Genomic DNA, 25,539 nt, shown 5'->3' on the forward strand with positions numbered 1-25,539 from the left:
GATCTTTCTGTATCTAAATCAAAAATGTTTTAGTGTCATTTTGAGTGCAAATATAAAAAGTCACATTATTGAAAAACTTAGAATGTAGCTGCAGGTTCAAAGTTGATTGAAACCATCAAAAATCATAGTACAAATTAATAAACTTAATCAGTGTACAAAATGTGATCAGTTTTATTAACTGTCATATTGAGTGACACTGAATAAAACACATCGAAATTATTCATTATCAGAAAAATGATTAACTAAAGAAAAGAAATGACCAAAAACCAGACTTTAAATGAATCAAACTAAAGTAAATTACACTAAATAGACCCAAAATGTCAAAATTATAAAGCTTTTTCAAATACACTTAATTTTGTCCTGTTATTCTTACAATGATCATATTTTGTTTAGTTTTTCTATTCAGCAATAAGCACAATATTGATATTTAAAACAAACATAAAACAGTTTAACAATCACAGGAAACAATAATTTAATCACACATTTGAGGATAAATGTGATTGAAACTTTCTACCTGTGTTGTTGTTGTTGTCCTGCTCGAACAAAGTCAAAGACTGAATGTGAGCCTTGGACTAAGTGTGGTAATTTATAGTCTCCTGTAACGTCAGTACAGTAATTAACATATTAAATTATCCTCCCACTCCTATTGTACTTGTATTTTGTAGACTGACATGACAGAAGATAAGTTCACCTCGTTCTCTTCAGACCACAAACTGCACATTCAGTTTCATTTTCATCAGGATGTTTTGTCTTTGTGTCTGAACTGATCTGTTGCAGATCGAAACAACCTCACAGATAGTGGGAAACATTTTCAGTAAAACTGAAAGAGGAAGCAACATTGATTTTAATTGTTATCACCACTAAACTTCATGCTAGCTTAACATATTGTCAGCCTGCTAGTTAGTTTGTCTTCTTAAATGCATGATGCAATCCACTTTCAAAATCAGTTAGGATTTTAAAACTTGGTGGGTGGTTAGGTGACTGTTGATTGGTGGGATGAGTAGCATGCTGGTGGTGATAACACCATGCTGGCTAGTTTGATATGATGTTAGCTGCAGGCCCGGTGCCAGGATGAAGTGATGAGTTTTTCATCAAAAAAATTAATTTATTTAACCATGTAATAGCCTCAGAAAGGCTAAATAACAACATTAGGCTACTGTTTCAAAATCAAAGAATACATCTATTAATCAGAGCACTCACACAAGAAAATGGCAGCATGCTGCCCTCTGCTGGAGCTCTGTTGAGGAGCTTCAGTCAAACTAAAGTTCACTGTCATAAGTCAGAAAAAAATCTTGCAATTAGGAGATATAAACTAGCACTAGCATAAAAACATATCAACCAAAGTGGTTTATCCCATTGTTGGGCCTCAGCCATGTGGTCAGACAAAGGCAGGCCTACTTTGTAAATTTGGAAACGTGACCACAAGGTTGCCTTTTCCCTTTAATCCCTATAACGAAGGAAGAGCGACAAAAGGCTGCTCACACAGACTACAACTCCCAGCCTGCCCTGCAGTTAGCACCTTGGTGCAAGATCTGGGATAGCCCAAACTCTCGTCTCTCATTGGCAGAGATGCTCAAACACCACAGTCCTGGAAACCCAGCCATGACATCACCTCAGCTATAAGTGCCAGCCGCACAGATACACCCATTGCCTTTCCATTTAGCCGTGCCGCAGGAAGCTCTGCTTCCGAGTCCTTTGCTCTGCTAAGCTCCGAGGAGCATCGATGCTCGCTGCTTGCCCTTCGCCATATCACCATCAGACACATGTATTTGTTAGCACACACCCTGAAATGGGTGATTGCAGAGTCTCCAACCTCCAGTCGGCGCCATCTTGCGACTAGAGACCCGTGCTGAGTAGGCACCGCCATCTTAGCTATTGTCTCTAACCAAAACACTGCGGTCACATCTGCCATTTTGATTCTTGTGTGACGTGACTCCCTCCCGTAGTCATGTCCGCCATCTTCACTCTCACGTGACGTCCACCATCTTGTCTCTCTCTCTCTCTCTCTCTCTCTCTCTCTCTCTCTCTCACACACACACACACACACACACACACACACACATTCACCTGCATGTGTGTTTACAGCTGTTGTTTTATGCATGTTATTAATCCGTATTAATAATTTTATTGATTTAATCATTAAGAATTACCTTTGATAATGATCAATTATTGCTAATAACCAAATGTGCTCCTCCCAGCCCCGACACCATTAACTGAAGAAAACACTGCTGAGTATAATTAAGACTTTACTATCGTCTCTATTTACTTGTGATGGGCATTGTAATAGTATCATAAGCTACATATTTTTTAAAAATTTGATTCCCTATGTGTACATAGTGCAGAAGATTCAGGGGTATCATGTCTCTAAAAACTGAATTGTAATTAATGACATTTATTAACCAGTTGCTTTATAATTATTCTTAAGGTGTAATGATGTATTTCAGCCTGTGGGTGGTGCTGTGACCCTGTGATGAGCAGAGAAGTCCATTTCTGAAGCAGAGGAGATTATTTGAGCTTTACTGATTTAATTTATCAGAAAGAGATTTTAACACTCTGAAGTTAACTTTACTAACAGCTTATTATCATCATTTTTATGAATGACTCATCTCTGATAACATCAATAAGTGAACTAACCAGCCATAGATGCAGATTTTGACCATTTAAATGTTATGTATGTCTATTATCTGTGTCACACAATAATAAAAAAATGTGTCATAGTTTTGTTTAAATAATTGTTAAAACTGAATCTTTGCTATAAAAAAAGCGTACTCTTTGGAGCCGTTTCTAAACACGTTACGGTAACCACCGTCTTCATGGGTGAGGGAACATGAGAGATTGTAATTTTTTTAATGTCTGTGTTTTATTTTTCAGGGGAACTTTTTTCAGTGCCAATACAACTTCTTCCAATTCAACTGTTTCAACACCAGTGTTTCCTTTTACAGATCAGGTTCAGGTTTTCTTATACAGGGACAGGGGGCTCTCCTGATTACCATGGCCTGTATGCATCTTGTGTGCTGCACCATATCTCTCACCCTTCCAAGTTAAATTCTGCTTTGTTACATAAAAATATTAGTTTTTGAGGACCAAAAATATTCGGGGCTGAGGCCCCTGTCAACAGACAGGAAGTCAGTACTGCTTTAAAAAGAAGCTGCTACAGCAACAGATTGGTGGCCTTAAACAGTTTATTTGGCGCTTTGGCAAAGTTTTACATTAGATAAATTCAGGATGATTTCTCACTCTCAATATCAACACAATCAATCTTACTGTACCTTTTTGGTGAGACAGTCGTGTGCCATGTTGCCTGCCATGGCCAATTTGCACATTCTGCCTTCTAAGACACTTTTAACAGAGTTAATGAAGCTGGACTCTCCAGCATCACTCTAATCCATCCCAAATATCAGTGTTATTGTTTTCCACAATACCAGCCCTTGAAAACTGAACCTCCACGACTAAAAAATAACGGTAAGCTGCACCTTCAAGTATGTTCAAGTGTATTAGTGTAAGTGCAATGCTTTAGCTGTAACTTTATGTTGAACCAGACTAGTGAAAGAGGTTTATGCTATTTTATGGAACATTGTTGTTTACTTGTGATGGGCACTGTCCCTAAAAGCTGAAAGATTATTAATGCATTTATCAACCAGTGGGATGAAAATCATCCTTAAATTGCCATGATGTATTCCAGTCTGTAACTCTGAGGCAGAGGATGTTGATTAAGCTTTACAGATTGAATTCATCAAAAGTCGTCATGAAGAGTTTTTATTTCTCCAAGCTTAAATTTATTTGAATGACTAATTTCTGATATCATATTAATAAGTTAATGGAACCTCCCACAGTTACATGACTTTTTAAAAATTATTTTAACACTCTGAGCTGTTTTTTGTCAAACAAATGAAATACATATATATTTAATTACAGACTATTTTATTGTTGGTAGAGATGAATTTATGCTAGAAAAATGATGACATGCATTTGTTATATAGACTGTTGTTTAGATGGTAATCAAATGCCAAACCAGCTGATAAACAACCATTTAAAAGGGTCCAAAAGGCTTTCCAAATACAGAAATACTGACAAATAAAGTACCTTTATCCAGATGTCACTTAAAAAATACATTTTAATGGTAACAATAATCACATTTGTGCTGAAGGTTCAAAAAGCAGATTTATTGTCTGTCAGCTTGTTCCAGTTCTTCATTAAAGCTACACAGTGAATATGCTAATATTAAAACACAACATCAAATGGAAATATGCTAGATGTTCAGCATTTTAGACACATTTCCTTGAAATTCAGCCTGATATATTGGGTATCTTTGCAAATGTAGAAATTAATACAAAGTTCTGTGGGTTTCAACAATGTTTGGGCAAAACAACGTGAAACTGATCAGTCATCATATAATAGTCTTAATACAGCAAATGAAACCTCATACAAACAAGCAAAAAGTAATAAAGTAATGTAGATTCTGTTATAAATCCTGTTTGATAATAAAGCATTTGTCATGACATACAGCCTTTTTTATGCTGTCTTCAAGTATATCTGTGTGAATCTTCAGCCTGATTCATTTTGTGGTTCATGAAGTCTTCTCCGAAGTTGATGATGTGTTTCAGCGCGCTCAGGATCAGTGAGTCAGTGTCATTGTTGAGGTCGATTTCTTCAGAGTAGTTTTTCATGGGGAAGATGCAGTTCATTGGGATTCCCACATTCACACTGAATTGCTCCATCTACGTTTAAAGAAAATCACAACATCTCAGAGGTAAGAAAAAAACAAACATCCCAAGGCTTTTGTGCTCACTGCACCGATCAGTTGGACCGATAATGACCTTGTTAAGCGGAAAGAATTTCAAAGAATATGGCTGGTGATTAATGATTTACTAACACGTATTGTGTGTGCATCCAAAGCCTGATATATCTTATTCCTCTCTGTTGTAGACCTCCATTGTTGTCCAAAAACTATTGTAATTGTTTACTGAAGTTATAGTACAAAGTCAAGAGATTGTACACATGCTGAGTGGCATCTGCCACACAAGGAACGTCTTTCCTGAGAGTTCAAATCTGCAGGTTGTGATATGTAGTACAACAAGTTAGTGAAGCTGTAAACAGAACCGTGTTCCCGCACATGCTCAGTCTGCCTTGTATGGCATCCTCTCCGGGGACAAACTACAGTTGCCATCGTCTTCATAATGAAGGAACATGTCACCCAGTGCAGCGGTTTGGCTCATTGATGTGTTTTTAATAGTTTCTGGACAACAATGGAAGTATAAATTATATCAGGCTTTGGATACACACACAACACTTGTTAGTGGATCAATTCATTGTGGGTTTGGCTCCAAACATGAGATTTGTTAACAATAACAAAAATATAGAAAATCGCAGCCTATTTCCACTCAAGACCTTTTTTGGTGAGGAAATCATTAAGGCAGCGCATTACATTATCTGCCGTTGTTCTCATGGGAAGCTCTTTGCAAAACACTAGCTCCTCGTGAAGATTATCATGAAGGAACTGAGGAAACTATCATAACTCATTAATTTGCATTGTGGAAACGGAATGGATGAAATGGAGACAAATGTTAGCAGCAGCTCGGCTAACAGCCCTTCCAGGAAGTCCAGTGCTCGCCAAATATCGTCAGAGAAACACCGATTTTTTTAGGTGAAACAGCTTTAATTAGTATTTTTACCGATTTTTATCTGCATGTACGTTTATCTTTGAAGAGGAGGAGACCACTGCGGATAATTCGGCTCCCGGTAGAAACCTGCCGAACGTATGGATCTCACGTTATAAGAGAAATAAACAGAGCAAATGTTAGCAGCAGCTCAGCCAACAGCCCCTACTGGACATCAGGTGCTTGCTGAGAGGCACTGATTTTTTAGGTGAAACTGCTTTATTCAGTGTTTTTATCTGTAATCACCAGGTCCGTTTGTTTTGGAGAGGAGGAGACCTCTGTGGATAATTGGCTCCCGGCAAAAACATCCTGAACAATGAACACTGGAGTAATCCTATCTTGTAGAAGCTGGAATGAAGACAACAACTCCCATGATCCCTTGCTACTTCACACCGTCATCACACTCCATCTTTTGTTATTGTTTTGATTGAGAGACCCCTAGCGACTGGAATTACATACTGTGCACTAAGGCTCAGTTCCAATTTTTTAACCAGATTTGATCTGTTACATATCTTCCAAGTTAGGTTGCCGTAGGTGTTGCTGTTTCTGATATCCAGATACTCTTGGGGCATAAGACAAAGAACAACAACAACAATCCAAGCAATACCAAGAAGTTTCCAGCATTTAAAAGTATTCAAAGAACCATATATAATGTATTAAAGTAGTTTAACACAGTATATACAGTATATATAAAACGAAAGCCAACCATTTTACTATAAGAAATAAGTAAAAATTCAACATAACATGTTTATTATTAATGTTGGTCATCAACCTGTTGCTTAAAAATTGTAATGATGTATTGATTTGACGCTGTGATGAGAAGAAAAGTCAAATTCTCTGGAAGATGAGCGTGTTTGAGCTTCAGAGATTTGATTGATCAAAATATGATTCTTATTCTCATAATTTTCATGAACAACTTACACCCTCACAACATAAATAAGTGAACAAAACCTGCCACAGATGCAGATTCTGACCTTTTAAAGGTAATTTAAGTTTGTACTCTGTACTCAGGCATTAGATAGTACAGGCACACTTAGTGAACCTCTCTGTAATTTCTTTGATGATATTAATTCATGAGCTAAACATTGTCAAGGAATTTATATAATTCTCCATTTAGAGGCCACAGTAACATGTCAGTACTGCCAGGAAGATTTTAACCATATGTTGCCTCTATACATGCAAAGTCTAAACTTAATATTTTTCATGTTTTGGAATAATCAGGTACCTTCTTAGGCCACAAGAGGGCTGTGCTTGCTAGGTTATGCAGGTATTGAGTGGAAGTAAAACAATGTTTGCTTTCATTGTGTTTTTATACTTCATCAGTGCTACATGTATCCCAACAATACAACAGACCCAATGTAAATAGGCTCTATTAACTGTTTTGGTTCAGTGTCAATGCTCTCATCGTTTTCAGCTGCAGCAGACACGAAGCCATTGTGGCTCACTCAGAGCTGTGGGCAGGTCAGGCACCGCCCACAGACCCGATACTGGCCAGGGGGACAACAATTGGGGGCATTGGCCTTCCTCTGGGAGAACCAGAGGGGGCCCTGGCTGTTCTCCTTGCTCAAGAAGAAGTCGGCCAAACCATCGTCAGATCTGTGCAGCTATGGCCAGGGAGATGCTCCACTTCTCCTAGAGTGGAACCTGTCTGGACATCCCGTCTGTCCCCATTTTGAGGGACCCTGGAACATGACAGGCTTTCAATGAACAGAGGTGGTGGTCTGCCCAGGTCAGGATGGATTCCACCATCCTGTACAGGGCCGGGGATCTGACACCCCCCTGTCTGTTCAGGTAGGCCACCACTGTGATGTTGTCTGACCTCACCATCATATGCTTTCCATTCAGCTCTGGAGCAAAGTGGAGAAACATCTTCTGAACTGCTGTGAGCTCCAGCAGGTTGATGTGGTGGGCTGAGCTCAGAAGCCAACACTAGTTTTAAATTAGTAAGTCAGTGCAATATTGCTTTCCAAAAGCTGTCACTAGCTTAGAGTTTGTCTCCAAAAATTAATTTGAGCCATTCCTGATGTAAATTCTGATCCTCTGGAAGGCTGACAAGCACAGCAGGACACTGGAAGTGCTGCTGAAAAACCAGCAACACTTCCAGTGTCCTCACCACCCAGCGGTGGTGGCCTCCTGCTAAAGCTTCCAGCAGATTTGATTTGACTTTCTGGTGTGACGAGTACTGCCTCAACACTGCTTGCTCTTGGATGGAAATCATCCCTAAATTGTAATTCATTGATTCATTGATGTATTCCAGTTTGTAACTCTGAGGCAGAGGAGGGTGTTTGAGCTTTATAGATTGAATTCATCCGAAGTTGCCATGAAGAGTTTTTAACTAATTTCTGATACCATATAGATAATGCATACAAACAAGCAAAAAGTAATAAAAATAATGTAGTTTCTGTTATAAATCCTGCTGGATAATAGCGCATTTGTCATGACATACAACCTTTTTTATGTTGTCTTCAAGCATATCCGTGTGAACCTTCCGCCTGCCTCATTTTGTGGTTCATGAAGTCTTCTCCAAAGTCGATGATGTGTTTCAGCGCGCTCAGGATCAGTGAGTCGATGTCGTCATTGATGTTGATTTCTTCAGAGTAGTTTTTTACAGGGAAGATGCAGTTCATTGGGATACCCACGTCTACACTGAACTGCTCCATCTATGTTAAAAAAAACACATCTCAGATGCAAAAAAAAAAAAGCCCCAAAGCTTTTGTGCTCACTGCACCGATCAAATCATTTGGACTGATATTGACCTTATTAAGCAGAGAGGGTATTGGCCAGACATAATCAATCCATCATTTCAAAGAATATAGCTGGCAATTGATTATTTACCAACAAGTATTGTGTATGCTTTCCCACACATACTCAGTCTTGTTTGCCATACAAGCAACTACTCTTCAGAGACAAACTACAGTTGCCATTGGCTTCATAATAAAGGAACATGTCACCCAGTGCAGCGATTTGGCTCATTGATGTGTTTTTAATAGTTTCTGGACAACAACAGAGGTCTACGGCACAGAGGAATAATATATATCAGGCTTTGGATACTCACACAATACTTGTTAGTAGATCAGTTTATTGTTGGTTTGGCTCCAAACATGAGATTTGTTGACAATAAGAAAAATATAGAAAATTGCCAGACGTTACTGTGAAACTAAAAGTGTTGACAATGTCATTTTTGGTCAGCTAACAATACCAAAATTGTTTTTTTAAATTGAATTTAATGTACCTTCTCCTTCACATAGGCGGACTTGTAGACTATCTTTAAATCTTCTTTGATCTTAGGACAGGTCTTATCAATTTTGGTGAGAATGGCCACTTGAGGAATCCCTGCCAGGACAACAGATGGAAAACTAATGAGTCCTATGACTGACATAAATATAAACTGACTACAGCTGTTGTTCTCTGTGATGAAGGAAATTACAAACAAACATACAGGAAGTGAGTGTTTAAAAATTCTGGTACCACATTCAGATGATGTTTTTCAAGTATCATCTTACATGTAGAAATATTGATTAGCGCTCTCACCTAGCTGACTGGCTGCTGTCCTGATTTCCCGAATCTTCTGCACAGTTTTGTCTGTCATTACACATGCTGTGTCAGCAGGAATGACACAAACCAGGATATCCACTGTATCATTGGGATTTACTGTTGAGTTGTAGAATTGGTCGCCTTCTGACAATTTAGATTCAGGATTGAACTGGAAAACAAAGTTAAATCCACCTAAATAACGGCAGCTGCAATATGTTTAATCAAATATAATAAACATATACAGTATCAGTCAAAGGTTTGGACACACTTTCCCATTCACTTGAATGAGAAAGTGTGTCCAAACTTTTAACTGGTTCTGTAATTCAAAATAATCTTGTTAATTATACTGATGAATGTCTCCAGTGTTTGCAGTGACTATACCTTGTAATTCTCCTTCACATGTCCCATCAAAGCCAGTTTAATGTCGTCCACAAGGACACCTTTGCCTTCGCTTAGGCCCATGATGTCATTGAAGACAAAAGGGTAAAAGGTGTTCGGGGTTTCCTTTTCGATCTTGTAGGTTGTGTACTGTCAACCACAAATGGAGAAAAGAGAAGTTATTGTGGTCACTAGAGAGCAAGAATAGACACATCAATACCCAGCTACCATAAAGTAAATAGTATTAGATTAGTTCAGTGTGTCGGATTAATCAGTTTAATTTTGTTAGTTCACATTTTTAGGGTTTAAAGGACCAGTGTGTAAGATTTAGGGGATCTACTGAAATGGAATATAATATTCATAAGTATGTTTTCATTAGTTTATAATCACGTGAACTTAAAAATTGTTGTACTTTTGTTACGTTAGAATGAACCCTTTATATCTACATAGGGAGTGGGTCCCCTTCCACGGTGCCCACCATGTTACACTGCCATGTTTTTACAGTAGAAAAGTTGAAAGGGTGAGGTTGAGGGAAGAGGTATTCAGTTGGTTGCAATCTGCAACCTCACCACTAGATGCCACTAAAACCTAAACAAGGGTCCTTTAAACTCTCTACACTTCGCTCAGTTACCACAGAATGAGGAATCATAAACTGACTTCACAAGTATTTTTGTGATCTTACAGGTGTTTACTGTCTGCCTGGTATTAGAACCTCTTTCCCCGGGGAGAAACCAACATTTAAATCCAGTATTTCTACAGTGGTGTACAGTGCAGACGACAACAGTTGGGCCATATTTGTAGATCTGTTTCTGAAAAGCTGGGCACAGTTTGCGGTCAGACAGTAAACACCTGTGCAATCTCAAAAATAACTTGGATCATGCAAACTGCTGCCAGAAGACAAGTAAAATAATGTTCTGTGGCCACATGTGGACTTATGGGATATGGGGTTTGTTAACGGTTGTCAAACACAGAAAAACTGAATAAGCAATATTGAATCCTTTTGTTTTTTAAAATACCTTCCTTATCTGTCTGTTAACAAAACAAACAAAAAAAGAAACAAAACAACAAAAAAACAAAAAAGGGGGAGATATGACAGGCTTGGATACTGCACACATTTATGCATATATATGTGCGTGTGTGTGTGTGTGTGTGTATGCACACATCAGAGTATATGCTACTTACAGGAAGTAGCCAGATAACATCATCAGTAATATAGTCGCCTGTCTGTTTGAAGAGGGGGACAAGCTGATAAATAAACTTCTGATCCTAACCAAAGTCCACTTTTTCTCAAGCATATCTTTGATATTTCTTATTTTGTTACTTTCTCCATAAACTGTACTTCTTGAATTTTACTTTTCTATCTCATATAAAATCACATATCTACCATCACAAAATAGTCCCGTTTGCTTTCACACCACAAACAAAGCGTGCCAAAGCCCAACTGGAACCAGACCCACCTTTTCAGGTGGTCTCGGTCTAATTGGTCAGCACCAGAGTTTGATTGACAGCTCTCACTACAGCTTAAAGGAACCGAACGGGAAAACACCCCAAAGTTCATGTCAGCAGGTTAAATGTGAAAGTGCCCTGAAGGTCATGAGAAGGTCTGCTCCCTTTAAAATCCTGGGTCACTTGTTTGTATGTAATCATTGTCAAAATTATGCAGAGTAAGGAAAAATATCAAACATAAATAAGAACACAGAAGTAAGAGTTTCCATTGATGAGGGAAAGCTGTGAATGCCTCTTTATTCTGTTGGTGGCACTGTTCAGTTTGGAGATTCAGACCTGAGTAACAAGCTTTAAATGGCTCGATATGAACAAAACAACAAAAAAACAAAAAAGGGGGAGATATGACAGGCTTGGATACTGCACACATTTATGCATATATATGTGCGTGTGTGTGTGTGTATGCACACATCAGAGTATATGCTGCTTACAGGAAGTAGCCAGATAACATCATCAGTAATATAGTCGCCTGTCTGTTTGAAGAGGGGGACAAGCTGATAAATAAACTTCTGATCGTAACCAAAGTCCACTTTTTCTCAAACACATCTTTCATATTCCTTATTTTGTTACTTTCTCCATAAACTGCACTTCTTGAATTTTACTTTTCCATCTCATATAAAATCACATATCTACCATCACAAAATAGTCCCGTTTGCTTTCACACCACAAACAAAGCGTGCCAAAGCCCAACTGGAACCAGACCCACCTTTTCAGGTGGTCTCGGTCTAATTGGTCAGCACCAGAGTTTGATTGACAGCTCTCACTACAGCTTAAACGAATTGAACAGGAAAACACACCAAGGTTCATGTCAGCAGGTTAAATGTGAAAGCACCCTGAAGGTCATGAGAGGGTCTGCTCCCTTTAAAATCCTGGGTCACTTGTTTGTATGTAATCATTGTCAAAATTATGTAGAGAAAGAAAAAATATCAAACATAAATAAGAACACAGAAGTCAGAGTTTCCATTGATGAGGGCTGTGAATGCCTCTTTATTCTTTTGGTGGCACTGTTCAGTTTGGAGATTCAGACCTGAGTAACAAGCTTTAAATGGCTCGATATGAAGTGTGGAAGAGTAAGCCTGCTCTCAACAAGAAATGACAGCACTCATCATTTGTTCAAGAACCTAAAATGTTTTTCCTGACAAGTGGCCTCCAGTGGACATAGGTCTCCAGACGGTCCACTGCTTGTGCTCAGCTGCAAGTACTTTACCACTGATAAGTCGGGTGGATGGATGGACGTATGAAGCTGTGCTTTACAGACCTACTCTTTCCTACCTTCTCTTTCTTTTTAACTGAAGCTGTTTTAGTTGCCTACACTTAACCAGACCACAGAGGCAGAAGAATAATTTCCTGTATGTCAGCAGATGATATGTATGATTTATGCTTTTATAACACTTTAGGATGTTCAGTTCATAAACAGGAAGTCAGTGGGTTCCTGTAGCTGCTGCAGCAGTCAAAGCTTCCTGTCAATTTCAGGCCTTTAACACTTTATTTGCAGCAGCATTTTCACTGCTGCACATTTTTATTGACTCATCTTTCTGAGTAATAGTTGCATTGTTGGATTGTTCTATTGTTGTCTTGCAAATGATGCAAAGTTTGATTTCCCTGTTACAAATACATCTTATTATTGTTATTAATACTATTATTATCAGTGCTATAATACTGAGCCAAGAGGCTCAATCAAGTTTCATAAAGGTTTGCAAAGTTTTTATATGACATACTACCTGTGGGATGTTTTCTTACTTTATCAACACAATCAAACTTGCTTCATACCGTTTTGGTGAAACAGTCACAAGACATGTTATTCGCCAAGGCCAGTGTGCACATCTTGCCTCGAAAGACACTTTTAACAGAGTTGATGAAGCTGGACTTTCCAGCTCCAACTGGTCCATGAAGAAGAATCCTGAGCTGCCGACCTTCAATGTGAGGTTTGTAGTTCTTCACATACTGCAGAGCGCTCTGTTTGTCACTGCTCAGAGAAGGAAACATCACATTAGAGTTTAAACTTAAGTGCAGTTTTACGGAGTTAATTTGTGCAGTTTGTGCTGCGAAGGTGGAGACACACTCACCTCCAGTTTATTTCTCTCCATGGTGTGTTGAGAACTGACAAATACAGGACACAAGTTCACGTAAGACAAAAGATTATGAAGAAAAACCTTCATCATGCAGCAATGAGCAATTTTCTTTGAATTTAAAAATTAAGAAAATAGTCTTACATGGAGACGGCTCAGGTTTTTTAGAGCCTCCTCCTCCCATAGCTGGAGAGTAAACAGTCACACAAAAAGTTTTAAACTCATCTTTGAAGAAAATATTTAGGTTTAGCTGTAAAGCTACACTTTGATGGAAAAAATAAATTAATAATAATTACTTGTAATAATATTACTAAAACCCTGCAACAGCAAATTAGATCTTTCTGTACCTAAATAAAAAATGTGTCATTTTCAGTGCAAATATAAAAAGTCACATTATTAAAAAACATAATGTTGATTCAAACCATCGAAAATTATGGTGCAAATGAATAAACTTAATCAGTGTACAAAATGTGATCAGTTTTATTAACTGTCATATTGAGTGACACTGAATAAAACACATCGAAATTATTCATTATCAGAAAAATGATTAACTAAAGAAAATAAATGACCAAAAACCAGACTTTAAATGAATCAAACTAAAGTAAATTACACTAAATAGACCCAAAATGTCAAAATTATAAAGCTTTTTCAAATACACTTAATGTTGTCCTGTTGTTCTTACAATGATCATATTTTGTTTAGTTTTTCTATTCAGCAATAAGCACAATATTGATAAACAAACATAAAACAGTTTAACAATCACAGGAAACAATAATTAACCACACATTTGAGGATAAATGTGATTGAAACTTTCTACCTGTGTTGTTGTTGTTGTCCTGCTGGAACAAAGTCAAAGACTGAATGTGAGCCTTGGACTAAGTTGAGTTATTTATAGGCTCCTGTAACGTCAGTACAGTAATTAACATATTAAATTATCCTCCCACTCCTATTGTACTTGTATTTTGTAGACTGACATGACAGAAGATAAGTTCACCTCGTTCTCTTCCGACCACAAACTGCACATTCAGTTTCATTTTCATCAGGATGTTTTGTCTTTGTGTCTGAACTGATCTGTTGCAGATCGAAACAACATCACAGATAGTGGGAAACATTTTCAGTAAAACTGAAAAAGGCAGCAACATTGATTTTAATTGTTATCACCACTAAACTTCATGCTAGCTTAACATATTGTCAGCCTGCTAGTTAGTTTGTCTTCTTAAATGCATGATGCAATCCACTTTCAAAATCAGTTAGGATTTTAAAACTTCTGCAGTCTGAGCCCGGTTTAAGATGAGGTAGCTGAGGGTGGTTATGTGACTGTTGATTGGTGGGATGAGTAGCATGCTGGTGGTGACAACACCATGCTGGCTAGTTTGATATGATGTTAGCTGCAGGCCCAGTGCCAGGATGAAGTGACTGAGGGGGCTGTTAAAAATTGCGAGGGTGCAATTTTTTTCATAAAAAAAAAGAATTTATTTAACCTGTAATAGCCTCAGAAAGGCTAAATAACAACATTAGGCTACTGTTTCAAAATCAAAGAATACATCTATTAATCAGAGCACTCACACAAGAAAATAGAGGCATGCTGCCCTCTGCTGGAGCTCTGTGATGATACATCCTGCTGTGGCTCTGTTGAGGAGCTTCAGTCAAACTAAAGTTCACTGTCATAAGTCAGAAAAAATCTTGCAATTAGGAGATATAAACTAGCACTAGCATAAAAACATATCAACCAAAGTAGTTTATCCCATTGTTGGGCCTCAGCCATGTGGTCAGACAAAGGCAGGCCTACTTGGAAACTTGGAAATGTGACCACAAGGCTGCTCACACAGACTACAACTCCCAGCCTGCCCTGCAGTTAGCACCTTGGTGCGAGATCTGGGATAGCCCAAACTCTCGTCTCTCATTGGCAGAGATGCTCAAACACCACAGTCCTGGAAACGTAGCCATGACATCACCTCAGCTATAAGTGCCAGCTGCACAGATACACCCATCGCCTTTCCATTTTAGCCGTGCCGCAGGAAGCTCTGCTTCCGAGTCCTTTGCTCTGCTAAGCTCCGAGGAGCATCGATGCTCGCTGCTTGTTTAGTTGTGTTCACCACGCTAAGCTGATTTGTGTTGTCCCACTCAGGACTGTTGTGTATTGTGGCACCACAAGTGAGACAGCAGGTTGGTTTGTTGGTCAACAGTCGAGACAACGTGCGTTATAGACTACTGTCCATACATGCTCTTTTCTATGTGAGAAAGCAACTACAGCTTTCTCCCCACAGCTGCAGAACTCAGCCGTGAGCTGGCGTTTTTCTCTTACACGCACACACGCACATAAACACTCGCACCCATTCACACATCTGGTGGGCAGATAATGTGGGACGCTCTGCCCTTCGCCATATTACCAACAGACGTGTATTTGTTAGCACACACCCTGAAATGGGTGATTGCAGAGTCTCCAACCTCCAGTCAGCGCCATCTTGCGACTAGAGACCCGTGCTGAGTAGGCACCGCCATCTTACCTATTGTCTCTAACCAAAACACCGCAGTCAGATCTGCCATTTTGATTCTTGTGTGATGTGACTTCCTCCCTTAGTCATGTCCGCCATCTTGTCTCTTTCTCTCACACACACACACACACACATTCACCTGCATGTGTGTTTAACAGTGTACAGCTGTTTTATGCAGGTTTTGCTTAGGTAGTGTTAGTCATAGTACAGTAATTTGGTGACTGAAGCATTTGTTAATTGTATCGATTCTTGCTGAGATTAATCAATTCTGTTCTACATTTAAAGAGAAGTCTTTTGTGATTATTGTGTTTACTTGTTGTGATAAGAGGCTGGTTGAGAGAGAGTCAGAGCTCGGACTCAACAAACTGAAGAAAACACTGCTGAGTATAATTAAGACTTTACTATCGTCTCTATTTACTTGTGATGGACATTGTAATAGTATCATAAGTTACATATTTTTAAAAAATTTGATTCCCTGTGTAGATAGTGCAGAAAATTCAGGGGTATCATGCCTCTAAAAATTAAATTGTAATTAATGACATTTATTAACCAGTTGCTTTATAATTATTCTTAAGGTGTAATGATGTATTTCAGCCTGTGGGTGGTGCTGTGACCCTGTGATGAGCAGAGAAATCAATTTCTGAAGCAGAGGAGATTATTTGAGCTTTACTGATTTAATTTATCAGAAAGAGATTTTAACACTCTGAAGTTAACTTTACTAACAGCTTATTATCATCATTTTTATGAATGACTCATCTCTGATAACATCAATAACTGAACTAACCAGCCATAGATGCAGATTTTGACCATTTAAATGTTATGTATGTCTATATTTTGTGTCACACAATAATAAAAAAATGTGTCATAGTTTTGTTTAAATAATTGTTAAAACTGAATCTTTGCTATAAAAAAAGCGTACTCTTTGGAGCCGTTTCTAGACAATTTACGGTAACCACCGTCTTCATGGGTGAGGGGACATGAGAGATTGTAATTTTTTTAATGTCTGTGTTTTATTTTTCAGGGGAACTTTTTTCAGTGCCAATACAACTTCTTCCAATTCAACTGTTTCAATACCAATGTTTCCTTTTTCAGTTCAGGTTCAGGTTTTCTTACACAGGGACAGGGGCTCTCCTGATTACCATGGCCTGTATGCGTCTTGTGTGCTGTGCCATATCTCTCACCCTTCCAAGTTAAATTCTGCTTTGTCACATAAAAATATTAGTTTTTGAGGACCAGAAATATTCGGGGCTGAGGCCCCTGTCAACAGACAGGAAGTCAGTACTGCTTTAAAAAGAAGCTGCTACAGCAACAGATTGGTGGCCTTAAACAGTTTATTTGGAGCTTTGTCAAAGTTTTACATTAGATAAATTCAGGATGATTTCTCACTCTCAATATCAACACAATCACTCTTACTGTACCTTTTTGGTGAGACAGTCATGTGTCGTGTTGCCCACCATGGCCAATTTGCGCATTCTGCCTTCTAAGACACTTTTAACAGAGTTGATGAAGCTGGACTTTCCAGCATCATAGTGCGAGAGATAGGGGGCAACTGCTTGCACTATCTCTCGCGACTGCCCCCTGGGGCAGCCGTGAGAGATAGTGCAAGCGAGATAGTGCAAGCAGTCTCCAAAGTTGTTTGTTTTTCCCTCCACTCCATTTTCAAATGCTCTCATAAAAGCTTGGTACTGAAGAGGATCTCCAGTAAAAATTGGAATGTCTCTTGGTGGGAGAGAAGATGACAGATTCTGTTGTAATAAAGTAGTGATGTCATTTTGTCTTTGCATGATATGGACAATGTCATTTTGATTGTTATCACTCAGGATTGGAGTTTGAGAGTGAACATGACCCGTTGAGCTTCTCTGTACATGGGTGTGGGCCTGCATGCTGAACCTCAAATGAGTTTCTTGCACTTGATTTGTCACCTAAGTCTGGACGTCAGCTTTTACTGATGTTTTAGGAATCTGATCCTGTGTCCTTTCCTTTGGATGAACAACCAGTGGTGGAGGTAAGATGTTAGTTAGCTCTTTTTTAGGAAAGTAAGAGGCAGCAGAAGGATTTAGATTACTGATGGATTGAGCATTAGCCCTTTCAAAATAAGAGTGCATTCCATCTGATACTCTTGATCCACTCCTTGATGCACCAGCTTCCAATACACTGATTTTAGCATTAGCAGCTGCCATCTCAGTTTACAACTCCAATCTTTCCTTTTCCCTCCTCAGTTGTTACTCTTGTTCCTCTATTAGATGTTTTTTCTTTAATACTGCAGCACGTTCCATAAGAGCCGCTCTCTCAGCTTCAGCCTTGATGCGGGCAGATGATGTTGTAGAGATGTGTGATAACTGAGATGGAGCTTTTACATGGCTTGATTTAGAGCATGAGATGTTAAAAATACTATCCCCAGGTCCAATTTCCTCATGATCAACATCAATTTGCTCAGAGCATTCAACGTCAGGTTGTTCATATAACTGACCTGCATCAACAAGCCACTTTTTCACCTTTTCCACAAAGTCATTATAGAGTGTCATTTGTGTGTTAAACCACTTATTTTACCTTTCCACTTCATCCTGGGGTATAGACAAGAAAGACTCATTTGCTTCATCACAGCACTTGATGAAATTGGACAATTCATTTTGCACATCAGTGACATTTTCCTTTGATTCCATAAGCATCTGAAGACTTTTCATACGTTTGCTTGCATGCTTGCATTTTGATTTTCTTGCTGCTTGATGCCTTTCTATATGGTATCCCAGACCCTTTGCAGTGACCTTGATATCTCTTTCTTCTGCTGGCATAGGCATGTTACCGTCAGGCTTTGCATTAGTAACGTCAGACATTGTGTGCGCCTCCACTTTAACACACGCGCCAAATTTAGCAGCATAACCATAAACAATTCATGGAAGCAACATCAACCTCAGTGAACACCTCTTCCACTGTAGGCTATGCAATACCACATCCACAAACTGTAGAGAAACTTAATTGAAGCAATATATCACACCACAACCGGAACCAGACCAAACAGAAACAATGTATCGCTCAGTCAACAATCATTTGCGCAGCACCATCAACAACCACGCCGACACATATTACGTTACATTTCACGATAATAAGACCCACAAATAAGCACAGCAACAACAATTCAAATAATCAGCACCAGTCTCATTCATGTCCAACACAACTGACAAAGACAATATTGCGCAATGGGAACATGACAGTCAACTCCAATCGTTGCGCCGCTTTCCAATACAGCTTTACAGTCCATATTTGTCTCATGCACACACCATCTCTGTGCGATGTTTATTAATTGTGAACTCCCTCTGATTTTGATGTGCCTTGATATTGTGTGGCTGCCAATCCTTTGTCTGGTTTATTGGAGAGGGCTTTCCTTTTCGTGCGCTTCCAATGCACATTCATTCACGAAATCCAGAGAACCAGTTTTTCCAATAAGTGATCCTCCTATCCTGTTTTCTTGTTCCGAAGTCGGGTTTGATGTCGGTTACTCCAAGGGTGTTTTTTTTACTTTATGTTGTGGCCATTTGTTCAAAAGGCAAAAAAGGACAAATCAAGAGTTCCTTCAAAAATATCAAAATTCAAGAAAAATCAAAAAAGAGCCACAAATGCACCAGGTTACTTAGGCTTACTCAGACAGTCAAAGAATTTATTTTCCAGGCCAAAAGCTCCGTTCAGAGGGTTTATTTTCAGCTTTCAACAGAAAACAAACATGTTAAAAAATCATGCTGCCACCAACACCTGGCTACCTATATCACCTACTGTCTGATGTCCCTAGTGTTTACCCACAAAACAAAATAAATAAAAATAACATTAACAAAAAATAATAATAATCTAATCAAACTAATGAAATAACTCCTTCATTAGATAAATTCAGGATGATTTCTCACTCTCAATATCAACACAATCACACTTACTGTACCTTTTTGGTGAGACAGTCGTGTGCCATGTTGCCTGCCATGGCCAATTTGCACATTCTGCCTTCTAAGACACTTTTAACAGAGTTGATGAAGCTGGACTCTCCAGCATCACCCTAATCCATCCCAATTATCAGTGTTATTGTTTTCCACACTACCAGCCCTTGAAAAATGAACCCCCACGACTAAAAATAACAGTAAGCTGCCCTTCAAGTATGTTCAAGTATATTAGTGTAAGTGCAATGCTTTAGCTGTAACTTTATATTGAACCAGACTAGTGAAAGAGGTTTATGCTATTTTATGGAACATTGTTGTTTACTTGTGATGGGCACTGTCCCTAAAAGCTGAAAGATTATTAATGCATTTATCAACCAGTGGGATGAAAATCATCCTTAAATTGCCATGATGTATTCCAGTCTGTAACTCTGAGGCAGAGGATGTTGTTTGAGCTTTACAGATTGAATTCATCACAAATCGTCATGAAGAGTTTTTATTTCTCCAAGCTTAAATTTATTTGAATGACTAATTTCTGATACCATATTAATAAGTTAATGGAACCTCCCACAGTTACATGACTTTTTAAAAATTATTTTAACACTCTGAGCGGTTTTTTGTCAAACAAATGAAATATATATATATTTAATTACAGACTATTTTATTGTTGGTAGAGGTGAATTTATGCTAGAAAAATGATGACATGCATTTGTTATATAGACTGTTGTTTAGGTGGTAATCAAATGCCAAACCAGCTGATAAACAACCATTTAAAAGGGTCCAAAAGGCTTTCCAAATACAGAAATACTGACAAATAAAGTACCTTTATTCAGATGTCACTTAAAAAAAATACATTTTAATGGTAACAATAATCACATTTGTGCTGAAGGTTCAAAAAGCAGATTTATTGTCTGTCAGCTTGTTCCAGTTCTTCATTAAAGCTACACAGTGAATATGCTAATATTAAAACACGACATCAAATGGAAATATTCTGGATGTTCAGCATTTTAGACACATTTCCTTGAAATTCAGCCTGATATATTGGGTATCTTTGGAAATGTAGAAGTGAATACAAAGTTCTGTGGGTTTCAACAATGTTTGGGCAAAACAACGTGAAACCGATCAGTCATCATATAATAGTCTTAATACAGCGAATGAAACCTCATACAAACAAGCAAAAAGTAATAAAGTAATGTAGATTCTGTTATAAATCCTGTTTGATAATAAAGCATTTGTCATGACATACAACCTTTTTTATGCTGTCCTCAAGTATATCTGTGTGAATCTTCAGCCTGATTCATTTTGTGGTTCATGAAGTCTTCTCCGAAGTTGATGATGTGTCTCAGTGCGCTCAGGATCAGTGAGTCAGTGTCATCGTTGAGGTCGATTTCTTCAGAGTAGTTTTTCACGGGGAAGATGCAGTTCATTGGGATACCCACGTCTGCACTGAACTGCTCCATCTATGTTTAAAAAAAATCACAATGTCTCAGAGGTTAAAAAAAAACCAAACAAACATCCCAAGGCTTTTGTGCTCACTGCACCGATCAAATCATTTGGACCAATATTGACCTTATTAAGCAGAGAGAATTTCAAAGAATATGGCTGGTGATTAATGATCTACTAACAAGTATTGTGTGTGCATCCAAAGCCTGATATTTTATTCCTCTCTGTTGTAGACCTCCGTTGTTGTCAAGAAACTGTTAAAATTGTTTACTGAAGTTGTAGTACAAAGTCAAGAGATTGTGCATTCCTGCACATGATGAGTGGCATCTGCCACACAAGGAACGTCTTTCCTGAGAGTTAAAATCTACAGGTTGTGATATGTAGTACAACAAGCTAATGAAGCTGTGAGCAGAACCGCGTTCCCGCACATGGTCAGTCTGCCTTGCATGGCATCCTCTCCAGAGACAAACTACAGTTGCCATCGTCTTCATCATGAAGGAACATGTCACCCAGTGCAGCGATTTGGCTCATTGATGTGTTTTTAGTAGTTTCTGGACAACAATGGAAGTATAAGTTACATCAGGCATTGGATACACACACAATACTTGTTAGTGGATCAATTCATTGTTGGTTTCGCTCCAAACATGAGATTTGTTAACAATAACAAAAATATAGAAAATCGCAGCCTTATCCTTTAAAGTTAAGGCAGTTTACTGTGAAACTAAAAGTGTTGACAATGTCATTTTGGACGGCTAACAGCACCGAAATTGTTTTTTTAAATTGAATTTAATGTACCTCCTCCTTCACACCGGCGGACTTGTAGACTATCTCTAAATCGTCTTTGATCTCAGGACAGGTCTGATCAATTTTGGTGAGAATGGCCACTTGAGGAATCCCTGCCAAGACAACAGAAAAACTAATGAGTCCCATAACTGACATAAATATAAACTGACTACAGCTGCTGTTCTCTGTGATGAAGGAAATTACAAACAAACATACAGGAACTGAGTGTTTAAAAATGTTTGGTACCACATTAAGACGGTGTTTTTCAAGTATCATCTTACATGTAGAAGTACTGATTTATGCTCTCACCTAGCCGACTGGCTGCTATCCTGATTTCCCGAATCTTCTGCACAGTTTCATCTCTCATGTTACGTGCTGTGTCGGCAGGAATGACAAAAACCAGGACATCTACTGTATCGTTGGGATTTACTGTTGAGTTGTAGAATTGGTCGCCATCTGACAACTTAGATACAGGATTGAACTGGAAAACAAAGTTAAATCCACCTGAATGATGACAGCTGCAATACATATAATCAAATATAATAAATATATACAGTACCAGTCAAAAGTGTGTCCAAACTTTTGACTGATACTGTAATTCAAAATAATCTTGTTAATTACGCTGATTAATATCTCCAGTGTTTGCAGTAACTATACCTTGTAATTCTCCTTCACACGTCCCATCAAAGCCAGTTTAATGTCGTCCACAAGGACACCTCTTATTGAGTCTAGGCCCATGATGTCATTGAAGACAAAAGGGTAAAAGGTGTTCGGGTTTTCCTCTTCCATCTTGTAGGTTGTGTACTGTCAACCACAAATGGAGAAAAGAGCAGTTATTGTGATCAGTAGAGAGCAAGAATAGACACATCAACACCCAGCTACCATATAGCAAACAGTATTAGATTAATTAGGTTTTTCCACACACTGTCTGATTAATCAGTTTAGTTTTGTTAGTTCATATTTTTAGGGTTTAAAGGATCAGTGTGTAAGGTTTAGGGGATCTACTAAAATGGAATATGACATTCATAAGTATGTTTTTATTACTTCATAATCACTTGAAACTAAAAATCATTGTGTTACGTTAGCTTGGAGTGAGCCCTTTATATCTACATAGGGAGCGGGTCCTCTTCCATGGTATAGACAACAGACAAATGGTGTGGTGGCACTGTTCAATTTGGAGATTCAGACCTGAGTAACAAGCGTTAAATAACTCGATATGAAGTGTGGAAGAGTAAGTCTGATCTCAACAAAAAATGACAGCACTCATCATTTGTTCAAGAACCTAAAATATTTTTCCTGACAAGTGGCCTCCAGTGGACATAGGTCTCCAGACGGTCCACTGCTTGTGCTCAGCTACAAGTTCTTTACCACTGATAAGTCGGGTGGATGGATGGACGTATGAAGCTGTGCTTTACAGACCTACTCTTTCCCACCTTCTCTTTCTTTTTAACTGAAGCTGTTTTAGTTGCCTACACTTAACCAGAGCGTCATCACAGAGGCAGAAGAATAACTTTGTGTGTCAGCAGATGATATGTATGATTTTATGCTTTGATAACAGTTTAGGACATTCAGTTCATAAACAGGAAGTCAGTGGGTTTCTGTCACTGCTGCAGCAGTCAAAGCTTCTTGTAGATTTAGGACCCTTAACACTTTATTTGCAGCAGCATTTTCACTGCTGCACATTTTTATAGACTGACCTTTCTGAGTAATAGTTGCATTGTTGGATTGTTCTATTGTTGTCTTGCATATGATGCAAAGTTTGATTTCTCTGTCCATTTTACTGACTTTAATAATAATTAAATAATATTAAGAATACATCTTATTATTGTTAGGAATACTATTATTATCAGCACTATAATAAGGAGCCAAGAGGCTCAATTGATTTTCATAAGGGTTTGTGATGTTTTTATATGACTACATTTCGGATGTTTTCTTACTTTATCAACACAATCAAACTTGCTTCATACCGTTTTGGTGAAAGAGTCACCAGAGATGTTATCCACCAAGGCCAGTGCACACATTCTGCCTTTTAAGACACTTTTAACAGAGTTGATGAAGCTGGACTTTCCAGCTCCAACTGGTCCATAAAGAAGAATCCTGAGCTGCCGACCTTCGATGTGAGGTTTGTAGTTCTTCACATACTGCAGAGCGCTCTTTTTGTTACTGCTCAGAGAAGGAAACATCACATTAGAGTTTAAACTTAAGTGCAGTTTTACAGAGTTAATTTGTGCAGTTTGTGCTGTGAAGGTGGAAACACACTCACCTCCAGTTTATTTCTCTCCATGGTGTGTCGAGAACTGACAAATATAGGACACACATTCACGTAAGACAAAAGATTATGAAGAAATACCTTCATCATGCAGCAATGAGCAATTTTCTTTGAATTTAAACATTTTAAAAAATAGTCTTACATGGAGACGGCTCAGGTGATTTAGAGCCTTTTGATCCCATAGCTGGAGAGTAAACAGTCACACAAAAAGTTTTAAACTCATCTTTGAAGAAAGTATTTAGGTTTAGCTGTAAAGCTACACTTTGGTGGGAAAAATAAATTAATAATGATAAATATTACTAATATGCTGCAACAGCATATTAGGTCTTTCTGTACGTAAATCGAAAGTGATTTAGTGTAATTTTCAGTGCAAATGAGATATAAAAAGCCACATTATTAAAAGATTAGAATGTAGCTGCAGGTTCAAAGTTAATTCAAACCATCAAAAATTATAGTACAAATTAATAAACTTAATCAGTGTATAAAATGTGATCAGTTTTATGAACCGTCATACTGAGTGACACTGAACAAAATACATCAAAATTATTCATTATCAGAAAAATGATTAACTAAAGAAAATAAATGACCAAAAACCAGGCTTTAAATGAATCAAACTAAAGTAAATTACACTAAATAGACTCAAAATGTCAAAATTATAAAGCTTTTTAAAATACATGTTGTCACGTTGTTCTTACAATGATCATATTTTGTTTCGTTTTTCTATTTAGCAATAAGCACGATATTGATATATAAAACAAACATAAAACAGTTTAATAATCATAGGAAACAAGTCATTGCACCTTTGAGGATAAGTTTGATTGAAACCTTGTACCTGTATTGTTGTTGTTGTTGTCCTTCTGGAACAAAGTGAAAGACTGAATGTGAGCCTTGGACTAAGCATAGTAATTTATATAGTCTCCTGTAATGTCAGTACAGTAATTAACATAATAAACTATCCTCCCATCCTTGTATTTGTTCACCTTGTTCTCTTCAGACCACAAACTGCATTTTCATTTTCATTTTCATCAGGATGTTTGATGATTTGTCTTTTTCTGAACTGATCTGCTTACTTTTCTTTTCTTGTTCCTTATTTTTCTCTTTAAATGCACTTTAATGCACTGTGCTGCTGACTGCTCGTTCTCTTTTTTTTTTTTAATTCTCTTGCAATTTCACAAGCAGTTTAAATGTTATATTTGATGCTCAGATATCACAGACAACAACAGAGAAGTTAATCAGAATGTCACACAAAGAGGGATGTTGTTCACATCAATGACATAGGCAAACCCAAACTTCAACCCCCATTTATTGCCCTCTATAGACATGACATGTGCTCATGTAAGACAAAAGATTATGAAAAATTACAGTCATCATTCAACAACATGTAATTTTCCACGGATGAAAACTATGATTTTTTTAAACAATCTTGCATGGAGTTGGTGAGGGTGTTTTAGATATGGATTGTTCTGCTCCCATGGTTGGAGAAGAAAACAG

General features: G+C 38.0%; 3 protein-coding genes across 4 annotated transcripts in view; all 3 read right to left on the minus strand.

Moving 5' to 3' along the window:
- Nucleotides 1–843, minus strand: part of LOC137169366 (interferon-induced protein 44-like) — a 20,930-nt gene extending 20,087 nt beyond the window's left edge. Inside the window, exon 1 of the mRNA XM_067572493.1 lies at nt 515–843. The gene's annotated coding sequence lies outside the window, so the exon portion shown is untranslated. The remainder of the gene's footprint in view (nt 1–514) is intronic.
- The window catches only part of LOC137169362 (interferon-induced protein 44-like), a 20,454-nt gene extending 6,459 nt beyond the window's left edge, over nt 1–13,995 (minus strand). The window contains exon 1 of the mRNA XM_067572482.1: nt 13,959–13,995. The gene's annotated coding sequence lies outside the window, so the exon portion shown is untranslated. The remainder of the gene's footprint in view (nt 1–13,958) is intronic.
- On the minus strand, nt 4,622–24,955 carry LOC137169363 (interferon-induced protein 44-like). Of its 2 annotated transcripts, XM_067572484.1 has the most exons (9): nt 24,881–24,955; nt 24,191–24,232; nt 24,043–24,076; nt 23,747–23,942; nt 22,437–22,583; nt 22,089–22,260; nt 21,792–21,892; nt 20,803–21,013; nt 4,622–4,718 (listed from the first exon to the last, which is right to left on the minus strand). In XM_067572484.1, exons 2-8 carry the CDS (start codon nt 24,228–24,230, stop codon nt 20,819–20,821), a joined length of 885 nt encoding a protein of 294 aa, XP_067428585.1. In that variant the 5' UTR covers nt 24,231–24,232; nt 24,881–24,955; the 3' UTR covers nt 4,622–4,718; nt 20,803–20,818. The 2 variants fall into 2 exon arrangements, with proteins under 2 accessions (XP_067428585.1, XP_067428584.1); XM_067572483.1 differs by lacking the exon at nt 4,622–4,718 and having other exon boundaries at nt 20,345–21,013.
- Nucleotides 24,956–25,539: the final 584 nt, after the last annotated feature.

The sequence above is a fragment of the Thunnus thynnus genome, chromosome 18 (assembly GCF_963924715.1).
Source record: "Thunnus thynnus chromosome 18, fThuThy2.1, whole genome shotgun sequence".
Lineage (NCBI taxonomy): Eukaryota > Metazoa > Chordata > Actinopteri > Scombriformes > Scombridae > Thunnus > Thunnus thynnus.

What these genes read in the sequence shown, in the direction of transcription:
- LOC137169363 (XM_067572484.1), bottom strand. Translation starts at nt 24,230, where the DNA reads ATGGGATCAAAAGGCTCTAAATCACCTGAGCCGTCTCCAT. An exon ending in TGGAGAGAAATAAACTGGAG is followed by an intron (nt 23,943 to 24,042) that starts GTGAGTGTGTTT and finishes TTCTCTGAGCAG; the next exon opens with TAACAAAAAGAGCGCTCTGC. An exon ending in GTGACTCTTTCACCAAAACG is followed by an intron (nt 22,584 to 23,746) that starts GTATGAAGCAAG and finishes TGTGGTTGACAG; the next exon opens with TACACAACCTACAAGATGGA.